The 11541-nt window shown below is 38.5% G+C and overlaps 2 protein-coding genes and 1 long non-coding RNA gene across 3 annotated transcripts in view; 2 read left to right on the forward strand and 1 right to left on the reverse strand.

Moving 5' to 3' along the window:
• Nucleotides 1-11541, forward strand: part of LOC139982469 (uncharacterized) — a 42850-nt gene that overhangs the window by 12610 nt on the left and 18699 nt on the right. The window contains exons 4-5 of the long non-coding RNA XR_011798188.1: nt 7395-7717; nt 7819-8243. This is a non-coding gene — a long non-coding RNA (uncharacterized lncRNA). The remainder of the gene's footprint in view (nt 1-7394; nt 7718-7818; nt 8244-11541) is intronic.
• Nucleotides 1044-5481, reverse strand: LOC139982458 (uncharacterized). Its single transcript, XM_071995360.1, has 2 exons — nt 4103-5481; nt 1044-3583 (listed from the first exon to the last, which is right to left on the reverse strand). Exons 1-2 carry the CDS (start codon nt 4899-4901, stop codon nt 1182-1184), a joined length of 3201 nt encoding a protein of 1066 aa, XP_071851461.1. The 5' UTR covers nt 4902-5481; the 3' UTR covers nt 1044-1181.
• Nucleotides 10436-11278, forward strand: LOC139982467 (uncharacterized). The gene has a single exon (XM_071995374.1). It carries the CDS (start codon nt 10564-10566, stop codon nt 11071-11073), a length of 510 nt encoding a protein of 169 aa, XP_071851475.1. The 5' UTR covers nt 10436-10563; the 3' UTR covers nt 11074-11278.

The raw sequence follows: 11541 nt of genomic DNA on the forward strand, positions 1-11541 counted from the left end.
TAAGATTTGGTGGCTTACGTCCAAATGCAAGTTCAAATGGGCTATAGCTACCTAACTGAGGAGAGGAAAATGTGTTATATGCATAGGCTGATGTTGGGACAAATCGTACCCAATCCGTACCAAACTGATTTAAGTTCACTTTGAGGAAATTTGAAAGAGTCTGAATGTGTCTTTCAACCTGTAAGCTTCCATGATTGTTTACACTGATGAACTTTTGTTCAATGCCTAAAGCTTTACTTAAGAGCTCCACTAATTTTCCTGTAAGAGAAGCTGCCGCATCACTTATGATAAAAGACGGTGGACCAAAGGTTGTGACTACCCTCTGCAATAATGCTTCACATATTGTCTCAGCATCAAGCGTCTTAAGAGAAACACATACAACAAATCTAGTGATCTCATCACAAACAACCATCAAATGTTTAAATCCTGTAGCCGTTGCGGGCATAGTCTTGAAATCCAGACTAAGTCTGTCAAAAGGACGATAAGAATCAGGAATGCGAGCATGATATTGTCTCAATTTGTCCGGTTTCTTACGGAATTCTTGACAACGGAGACATGCCTGAATATAATTACTGATGCGTTGAAACATATTGCGCAGATAGAAATGCTGTCTAATGGTCAAATATGTACGCATTACACCCTGATGATTACTTAACAAGTCATCATGATATCGAGATATTATTTGTTCTACCATAGTCTCAGGTACGACTAACTGAAGAGTCATCTTAGCATCATTAGTCTCATGCAAATATATCCTGAATAACAAACTATTACATAACAAATAATCCTCTGCTTGAGAATGAACAGTTCTAGCATGCTTAACATTACCTGGAATAATGTCGTGTGCAAGAAAATCATAAATTGGTTTATAATAAGGACAAGTTTGTTGTTGAATTTGCAACTCCTTTACATCAAATGGCAGATCATAGTTTTTGATCAGCTTTCCTTGAATTGCCTTCATGACCTTATTCAATTCCTTTTGTTTTGGAATGTGCCCTGTAACCAAATGATCAATGTCTGTTATGACTGGCTTCGGCTGAGAAAATAATTCTGGTGGTGGTTCTCTGATTACCTCTTGCACTCTATGTCTACTCTGATCCACTAATCTTGGCTCTGAAGGTTGAGAAACACTTGTAAAATTTGGCACAACTAATATGTCAGGACTATATGTATGTCTATTTTCACTCGGCATAGTAATAGTAGGCCTTTTGAGTATATGTTTCTCTCTTATCAGTAGAAATAACTGGTGTAGTCCTCTTCTGTGACTCAGATTGTGGTCTCTGTGTAACATGCTCATTAGAATGTGTTGCCTTAGGAATGGATGTCCTATTAACTCTATTTGTTGATTCTTTGGCTGAGGAATCCTGCTTGGACTCCTTTGTGACTTTATTCGGAAATAAATCTGGAACTTTGACTCCCATTGACCTTGCCATTGACCTTGTCATGATTGGATTAAATGTCTCCTTAGGTGGAGTTGAAAAATCCTCATAAGAACTGACCTCTTGAGCAACCTGATCTATTTCAGAGTGGAATTCCTGTGGTGCTCTAGACAAATAATCTGCCAAAACCAATTCTGAACCTTTCTTATAACCAACCTGAAATGTATATTCTGACAATTTGAACAGAAGTTTACGTAAGCGTGAAGTTGCTGGTTCTTGTTTTGATTTAAACAATTCAACAATGGCAGAGTGATCAACATATGCCTCAAATTCTACATTTTGCAATAAATGTTTGAATGCTGTCACATTAATAAATAGACCCATCATTTCTAATTCAGTTACACTATACCTCTGACATGCTGGTGGTAATATCTTAGAGTAATATGCAATAATATTCTCTTTGCCATTAACTCTTTGTGTCAAGTATGATCCTGTTGCTACTCGTGATGTGTCGCTATACAATACAAAACGACCATATTTCTGTGGCATATGCAGTATAGGTGGATTACACAACAACTCTTTAATATTTTGAAATGCACTCTGATGTTCCTCTGTCCATTTAAATACCTTTCTCTTACGACTCAAATGATGTAATGGTCTCAATAGTGCTTGAATATTTGGAAAAAATGAAGCCACATAATTAACTGCACCTACAAATCGTCTTACTGACTTAACATTGTGTGGTTTCGGCGTGTTCCTGATTGCTGCACATCTATCATGTAAAGGTTGGATACAAGCCTCACCTTGTGGGGTTATTGAGAGCAAATGTCCCATATATCGGACTGAATTTTGGAAAATGCTACACTTTTTCGGAGAGATTTTCAATCCGTTGTCCATTAAAACCTTAAAAATTGCCTGTAGGTGTTGTTTGTGAGATCGTTTGTCTGCACTGTACACAATAATATCGTCATGATGAGCAATACAGAACTTATTTGAATTTGGGATCGTTGCCAGAATATCATTAATTTTCGACTGAAAGATCGCTGGAGATAAATTCAATCCCTGTGGTAAGCGTTTATAATAGTAATGCTTTCCTCCATGAAATGAAGCAATACCTGTATATTGTTGTGCATGAACACTGAGTGGCAGACAGAAGAATGCAGACTTTAAATCAAGAACACCCAAAATTTTGGCTCCAGAGTACCCTATGGTACGGATAGTCTCATTCAGTAATGGAAATGGGTGATTGAGACGTTTTATTCTACTGTTCAAGTAGCGAAAATCTGTGACAACCCTTTTGTCTTTTGTTCCCTTCTTTGGAATGAGGAAAACCGGTGAGGTATAAGACTGATGTCCTACCGCTAAGATTCCTAATCGCACTAATTTGTTTAGCTCACTGGCGACAATGACTTTGTCCTCATCTGAAAGTCTATAGGGACGTATGTAAAATGGCTCATCATTAGTAAGCGTAATATCAGCCTCATAATTTGGACAGTGAGATAATTCACCATAAAGAGAAAATGCATCTCTATGTGAGTCTAGAAATTCATAAATGCTTTCTGTTTCTGAGGCATCTAGAATACTTTGTTCCAAATTAATGTTATATCTCATGATTTCCTGTTCGGATTTGGAAACCAGGGGATCATCGGCTGTCAAATGTGGATAACGATGTAAATTATATCCTGTAATTTCATCACGATTCTCTTTAGAGTTTGAATTGGTTCGAAAAAGAGACGGTTTTTCGATGTCTCTCATGACATTTAGAAAATCTAGAGAATCAGTAGGTATGTCTTCTGTGACCGTAATGGTATCTGCTAAATCTAAATGAGCCACTGTGCGAGAAGGATGCAGACAAAATTTCTGGTTACCCATGTTCCTTAGTAGAATCTTTGTTCTACCTTTATGCATTTTCACTAACATTCGTGAAGGACACATACGAGATATCAGAGGAAACGGTTTAATAACCACATCTGCATTTCGTGCATATAGTGGAAGACGTCCCTGTACAGTAATGTATTTTTGCTGACCTGGGTAAATAACAAATCTCTGCACTGGCCTAAGGAAAACTTTGGCTTGTTTAATTCTAAAACAGTTTGTGGTAAAGTCCAAAGAACCATTCAATTCCTTCAGAGTTTGACTACCTAATATTAAGTCAATACCTGTCAGGTTTGCAGCAATTAAAGCAGAAAGCTGAAATTCATGACCTTGAATTTTGACCTGAAATGCTATCGTGCTATACGCATGAATAAACTGACCATTACCCAACTTTAGGTTTACTACATCAACTGAGACTGGTTGTATAGAGGATAAATACTTTGAATTTTGCACTGTAGAAGAAGAAATGATAGAGCGTGTCGCTCCACTATCAAACAACAATGAAATTCCTTTACCATCATGTAAAAGTACCTCTTACAAAATTACGTGTCCAATTGAATATCCACATTACGGTCGTTACCTGTATATTTAAAACTAGGAATATTACTATTCTTCCAAATATTATTTGCTTTACGTTTCGATCTTCCCTTACTTGGTACTTTGTCTGGAGTCACTGTATGATGAGTGCTATCATAAGTGCTCCCTAATGAAAATTCTGTGTTGGTACTCTGTTTACATTAGCCTCCATTTCATGGCTTAGGCTTGTGCAAAATGACCTCGATTTTGACAGTAGTAACATGTGATTGAAGGATTAAAATATGGTAGCCTTCTCCTGTTATTATTCTGACCTGTCCTAGGACCACGAGAATCACGAGAACTATATCTTTGCCTCATATCTTTTGGATTGTCTTGCGATTCTGACCTACGTGACTGATCAAACTTGGTCTCTAATTCCTGAATTTTGGTACACAACTGGTGTATCTCAGAAGATGCAGAAATAGTAGGAGTCTGAACAGAAGATGCTTTGTCGTGCATTGCCATAAATGGTTCGGAAGAAACTGGGGGTTGACTTTCTATTTGTAAGTCAAAATAGCACTGTACTTTCATGACCAAATCTGCAATTGTTGCTTGTGGTGTTGCAGACATTAACACTGCTGAGCGACATTGCAAAGGCAGGGTCGAGATGAATTTATCTCTAATTTGGTCCTCGCCATAATTTAATTGTGCTGCAGCTTTGGAAATTTTGGCCAAATGAGCTTGAGCTGTATCACCTGGCGTATAGCTTAATGCGTGAAATGCCTGTGATTTAGCGTAGGAAGAAGTGCCTGGACTGAAACGAGCAAGGAATTGCTTTCGAAGATCAGCAATAGTTGAAAAATTTTTGTTTTCAATCCAGAGTCTGGCTTGGCCTTTTAGTGTTCGCTTAAATATGCGACATATTTCATTAAATTCTTCCGCTACAGCCTCAGGGGTGGTTTGGGACGGCAATTTATGCAACTCTAAATAATCTTCAAATCCCAAATAATGAGCTTCGGCTAAATCTGCATCAATTACATCGCCCTGAAATCGTGATGGCAAAAAATCAGTGGGCCTATGTTTTTGCATAATATTAACAGAGGTCGAAGTTTCCTGTTCACTGACGGACATTATGCCGCATACAAGTAGGCTAGTTACCAGTATACAACATGAGCCTATACTTAATTGAACACACTATCGACCGCAATTAAATAAAAATAACAAATATGCAATACATGGACACGATTAAAATTACTTATCGGTACACTCTGATCTCAAATAGGGGTTGTTGGGATACAAATTGGCATGATTTCACTCACCCTTAAGTTTAACTAAGAACTGGTAGTGGAACTGCAAACGATGATTGAAGTCCCTCGGTTAGCAGTAGTAGTAGCGGCAGGTAGTAGCAGTAGCAGGTGGGCCTACATCTCGTATAACTGCAGATTCGTTCGCCGTTAACATCGGGTAGAGTCTAGGCTTAGATCGCGAAAATGTTCAGTTCTGATGTTTAGAGCTGTAGTATTCTACGTACTAGTTGCGCGAATGTTCAAACGCGAACTGCATGCTGGGTTGATTAACGTTAGTGTACAGATTCAGCGGTTCCTGCATCCGGTGTACAGACTTAGGCTAGTGAAGGCTGACTTCCCTCGTAGAGTGTGTATGTTAGGCTAGGTCGTGAACATACGTTGTGTTCCTCGTTAGGTCTTCGGGCCAAAAAAAAATCACCTGTTCGTTATTGAACGTAACGAACGAAAGTTGTGAAAAGTTCCGTTACCGTTTTGTTCCTTAAGAAAGCAACCGATCTCCACCATGTAATATTTGTGACGAGCCCGCTTCCTCCGATAGTAAAACTATATCGGGACTCGCGATAGAAAGGTACTGGGGTTATCTTGATGCCGTATTTATGCTTCTTCAGGAGATGTCTCGAACGGGCGAAAACAATGAGTTCACAGAAAAACAATTTGACGAGATAGGATTTGATTAATGATTCGGTATAATTTCTTCTCTGTCGATTCTCTTTACAAATAAAACTAAATTACAATGATTTGACTTGACTCCGTCAATTAAACAATTAGGAGGAGTGATGAACTTTCGGCGGAGTGATAAATTTGCTGACCAAGTCATAAATTTGCTGACAGAGTGAAGAAACTTTCGGCCTCCTTTTACTTTTATACCTTACTTCTACAAAAATCCCTCTGCGCATAATCAGTAGGCAGCCAATAAACTGATCATCCTGTATTAACTTAACGATATAAAAATAATTGTGCTGGCACTGATCTGCCCTGATTGGTTGGGAGTTTGGAAGTCCATCCCCTTTCTATGGAAACTTCCATACCACGTGAGAGAACCTTCTCGAATGTTCCACAGACATAATGGAATCTATTTTGGGAAAAGGCCCTGTACCAAGATTCAATAAGATAGTTAAAAACTTCTCGTGGGAAAACTGAATCCATGACCTAGATAAATACATAAGAGGCCTGTAAGGTGTCTCGATGGAGTTTTTCGGTAACATCAAAGAGATGGTATTACTATTTCATAACAATATGTTAGGCTCGATTTTCCTATTGACTCAGTGTGGTGTTAGGCTATACCGAGTGGTCGAAGATTATGGTCGAAGGTATCAGCAGAATTGAACGTATGGGCTATTCCATTGATATTTTTAGAACAGCTAAATGTGACACAATTTAAGCAAATAAACAGGTGGTTAGGCTAGATTTTCCCATCGACTTACTGTGATGTTAGGCTAATACCATGTGGTTCGAGATTGAGATATAATTGAACGTTTTCGGTGGAAATTTACTGAAAGATATACTGCAATATCAGGGAATTGATAATGTACAACTACCTACAGTAGTTTGTTCAACAACATCGATTAAGTTTTGGCTAGTGGACTAGGCTTTGCCAAACTTTTATGTTCGATCTTCGAGGGTAAAGTTCGAAGGTTTATACATATATCGCCCAAGCCTACCCCCCCCCCCTCTCTCTCTCTCTTTCTCTCCACCTAAAAAAAAATATTGGTTCAACTATTGCGATTAATTTAGGCAGGTACGTGGTTGGTCCCAACGGCCAGATCCTTATATACCTAATTGATTAAACATTCATTTCTCGCAACAACAAAAGAACTGTCGTTGACTCAATTTTCAGGCAAATCGTAAACCGTCCCCCCCCCCCAAAAAAAACACACATCTTAGGCTCACATGATATTGATTATAGCTAAACCATGTAGGAAAGCTATATGGGGAAGTAATTATAGCTCATGCAAAAGTTGGTATTTTGCTGGTTAGAAATAATGGCAGTATTTCTAGACATAGGTAAAAGTTACTTAAGCCGAACTATGTGAACTCAAGTTATGGAAATCTTTGTAGGACCACTGCTATTGACGTTTGACATCCACCAGAAAAGAATAGGACTCTTAAACTAAAAAGAGCAATTCTCTATAAAACATATCAAATGAATCCAATTATCCTTCTTGAGTGTGTTTCAAGCTAGACCTGACGAACATATATAATACCCATTCATGATGACCATGTTAGGTTTCTTTTCTTCATAAAATAAAAACAACCAACATAACGTCTTTTAAATGTACTTTTTATTGAATGAATGAAATCATTTCAAATGCCTCAGCTCCACAGAAAAAAACAGAACACGTCTTCCAGCTCAGAGGAGCAAAAAACTTAAGAAGGATGACATCAGAAAAGCTGCACCCACCTAACATATTGAACCTGACATTAGGAACATGGCTATGATGGCTGGGTTTTCAGAATTGATGGATGCCATCCATCCACCACCTACCTTGGAACCATCCAGCCAACTGGATTCCCTACCCTCGGTGCTTGCTGAAAGCAGAGAGGAGCTAGAAGGACTGGAGACCAAATCCGAATAGATTACAAGGTTGGAGGATCAGGTTGAAGCTGAAAAATCAAAAGTCTTGGAGCTGCAGCTAAAGGGTATGTGTTTATCAACCTATCACTGGTATTTCTTTTCTGTTTCAACCCCAATTATCAGACAGTATGCTAATGTCACATGCTTTTCTCTATATCTGATGCAGAGCAAATACCACATGATGTAAAGTACCACATCTCTTCACTGATGGAATTGATGAACAAGTTTCATCAGAGTCAAGGTGCCAGCAAATTAACACTGCAAAGACTTAGCAGATCAAACATTGTTGTTGAGTGTTACCCTCCGAGTGTTAATGATGCAGATCTTCTTCCCCCATCTCCGCTACAATGCCCATTCCCACTGACGCCACCAGATTTGCAGGCAGAACAAAGTTTGCCACACAAATTGTAACAGCTGGAGCAGTACGCTGTTAAGAAGAACAATCCCTACCACCTGCTAAATGGTACAATCAAATTAGTGTTCTCTCAGTTGGAGCTGGCGTCGTGTTCCGGTTTGGGGCTCCGAACAAATGGAAATGGAACAACAGCAGGCCCAACCCTCTGGAGCAAGTAAAAGTTCTGGCGACAAAAGGTTAGAGTTCATAACCTAAGGTTAATCACATTGTCTGGCATGCTGACCTGTCCACACCACAGCCATCAGTTCAAGCACATGCGACTTTTCTTTTTTTTTTCCAGTGTACGGCGAATCCCATCCGACTGGTTTATACATTTCTAAAAAAGCAACACCAGGACCCAGGGGTTAGAATATGTCCCTTCTTTTGAGAGCTGTTTAAAGAAAAAGGGCAAACCAATGACTAGTGAATTACCAAGTTCATTGAAAATGCCAGCCCTGCTCGCAGCCTCAACTCTCCTGAATGATCTAGTAATCAAAACAGATACACGGTTTTGCTTTTCTAAGTATTTACATTATTAAAGGAATGCTCCTTGAGGTTATCAGAGAAAGATATTAATTCCTGGCAATTACAAAATGACATCAGGTCATGCAAGCCTCACATTAAGGGGCCGGGAGCCAGTTGATTCCACTTTTGGCTCACGGTCTTTTGGTTTCAGAAGGACTGGGAGCCATTTTCATGTTAACAAGTGGCACAAATGCACATTATACTTCATGCAACTCTTCTCATGTAAAAAAGATGTATCCTTTTATATGTACCAAACCACCTCTGGGATTTTGCAGAAAGAAAAGGAAAAGATTTACTACAAATTTGCAAAGTAAAAAAATATTGACATCCTACCAAGAAACCATGTACCGTAACTATTTATGTATATATAGCGAATGGCCTAACCGCCTGAATGGGTATGAAGTTCATGTTACATGTAAGTGGCCTGAAATGCACTAAGAAAAGTTACTCAAAATATCCCTCTTAAAAGCAATCTCAGAAAAATCATCTTCAATCTTTACCAAAATGTAAATTTTAATTACCTATTTCTTACATTCTTACATTCCGGCATCGTAACTTGTCAAGACTTACAGTAGAACAATACCATATTGATTTAAAGAAATCAAAACGACTAAAAACTACTCCAATACTGTTTTTTAACATGAAAAATTTGCATTTACTCATGCGTCATTAATTTCAGCAAAATTACAGGCCATATTTCGAGGCCTGTTCTAAATGTTACAACCTACCGTTAGGCCTAATAGACAAATGCGGTTTCGGAAGTCACGTGACTTGAATTGGGTGTTTACATTTTGTTTAATTTTCGCGGAACCGGTCGCCTTGCTTGCCGAACTGTGTTAGACAAATGCAATGGCGTCGAATTGTAGGTGTTGCAAACTTCATTTTGATTGCTGTATATGTTGGATAAGTAACGACCTTAATTTCACAAAATGTTTTTCAGAAGTACCTCAGTTCGTTCCCGCAACATGGGCCGATTGGATTTCCACAGCTGGTAAGGGTGATACCGGTAACAAAAGTTGGAAGTTTTTTAAAGAGGGCTGCATCCATGATATTTACGTAGGCCTACGTGATTTAGGCCAAGCAAGTGGTAGTACTGTTACTAACGCTAAACCTAACGTAATTCGCGCAAGATGCCATAGGTCGATGAAGAAAAATGAAGAGCCTCATAACGTATATATCTCGTTCGAAAAGGGAAAAAATCGTGCAAAATTAATCTCTGGACATTGCTCATGTAAAGCGGGGAGTGGTGGACATTGTAATCATGTGTTTGCCTTACTGTTTCAGCTTAATGATTTTTCATCATATGGAATTAGCGAAATACCTGTGGGTTCAACCTGTACAAGTAAACCACAGCAGTGGCATATACCTCGCTCTACAAACATTACGCCATTGCCAGTAATGGCTACTCATTTTGCAAATGCTGTAACTGATAAAAAGGACGATAGTAGGAAGAAGGACCCTGTTCGATGCAAACTCTATGATGCTCGAGGTTTCAGTGTATCTGATGAACTGTCTGCTTCAGCGGTTGATGCCCATGTTACATACCTTAAAAAGCTGGCGAAACCACCCCCTTTTTCATACCTTTTGATGGAACAAGATACACCAAAAAACATAAAAACTTTGGAAATGTACCCGTAGGCTCTTGCCTGTCATATCAACTCTTTGACTGTGCTAATCTCACAACACAATTTAAGCACTCGTTAGATTTCTTTCCAAATTTCAGTGATATTGATAACCAAATGTGTAAGTCATTTCCAAAATTACCTGCTGATGACTTAACTATACATTTTGATCTGGATTGTGTGTCCTGTGTTACACAAAAGGATTGGTTTAATGAAAATATATCCATTTCCATTGAGGATTCTCATGTACTTCAGAAAAGGACAGTCATGCAGTATAAGTCTGCTGAATGGCAGTCAGCACGTAAGAAAAGATTAACAGCGTCAAACTTTGGCAAAGTTCTTGCTCGAAAAAAAACCTCCCACAGAAGCCATGTTCAAAGACATTTATGGTACAAAGGATTTGAGTAAAGTAGCTTCAATTCAACATGGATTGTCAAAAGAAAAGGAAGCCTTAAGTATTTACATTAAACAAATAAAAAAGAAAATTCCAAATTTTTGTGTCTTTGATTCCGGACTTGTTGTAAATCCCAAGCACCCACACCTAGGATGTACCCCTGATGGAAAGGTTTTTAACCCAGCTCTCAAGCCTTGTTTCGAATTACTTGAAATAAAGTGCCCAATGACGCAACGAGGAAAGAAGGTGGAGGAGATTGTGAAATCCCATGACTTTTATATTGAACTTAAAGACAACAGTGAGGAATACATTCTTAAACGTGAACACAAGTTTGGTTACTTTACCCAAGTGCAAGGTCAGATGGCCCTAACTGGTTTAAAATGGTGTGATTTCATTGTTTATTTGAGTGACAGTAATGAAATGATTGCTACAAGAGTTCCTTTTGATGAAGAATATTGGACTGTCATTGCTTTACCAAAGCTTTAACTCATTCTTCATCAAAAGCATACCATTTTTGATGTCATAGCTTATAGGAATAGTCCCATTGATTTTTGTTTATACATATATGGTAAAGAACCTTTCGACTACACTATGCTGTACTGAGTTTCTCAAAGAATTGGATTTTGAAAGTTGGATAACAAACAAGAAACAGTCCAGATTTGATTTATTGTACCAAACATTGTCACTGGTATTACTGAATTAAACAAAACAAGTGGAACCTCCTAACCTTCCCAATAGCCCTTTCAACATGAATTCTATGCATGGCAATTGTCTGTGTCCTAATTACATCCTCTTCTGAGAAACTTCCCTTTGCTCTCAAAAAGGTGGGGATATTGAGATTTAACCCCATTGCTTTCAATTCATTTTCAATATCAAAACCTTTGTCTGCCATAACTGCATCGCCTTTGTGTAGTTCCCCCATTTCTAGTTTTTGTTTAAGAACTGATAAGAAAC

Source organism: Apostichopus japonicus, chromosome 16 (assembly GCF_037975245.1).
Source record: "Apostichopus japonicus isolate 1M-3 chromosome 16, ASM3797524v1, whole genome shotgun sequence".
NCBI classification, from domain to species: Eukaryota; Metazoa; Echinodermata; class Holothuroidea; order Aspidochirotida; family Stichopodidae; genus Apostichopus; species Apostichopus japonicus.

What these genes read in the sequence shown, in the direction of transcription:
- LOC139982467 (XM_071995374.1), top strand. Translation starts at nt 10,564, where the DNA reads ATGTTCAAAGACATTTATGGTACAAAGGATTTGAGTAAAGTAGCTTCA.
- LOC139982458 (XM_071995360.1), bottom strand. Translation starts at nt 4,901, where the DNA reads ATGTCCGTCAGTGAACAGGAAACTTCGACCTCTGTTAATATTATGCAA. An exon ending in TTCTCGTGGTCCTAGGACAG is followed by an intron (nt 3,584 to 4,102) that starts GTCAGAATAATA and finishes TCAAAATTCAAG; the next exon opens with GTCATGAATTTCAGCTTTCT.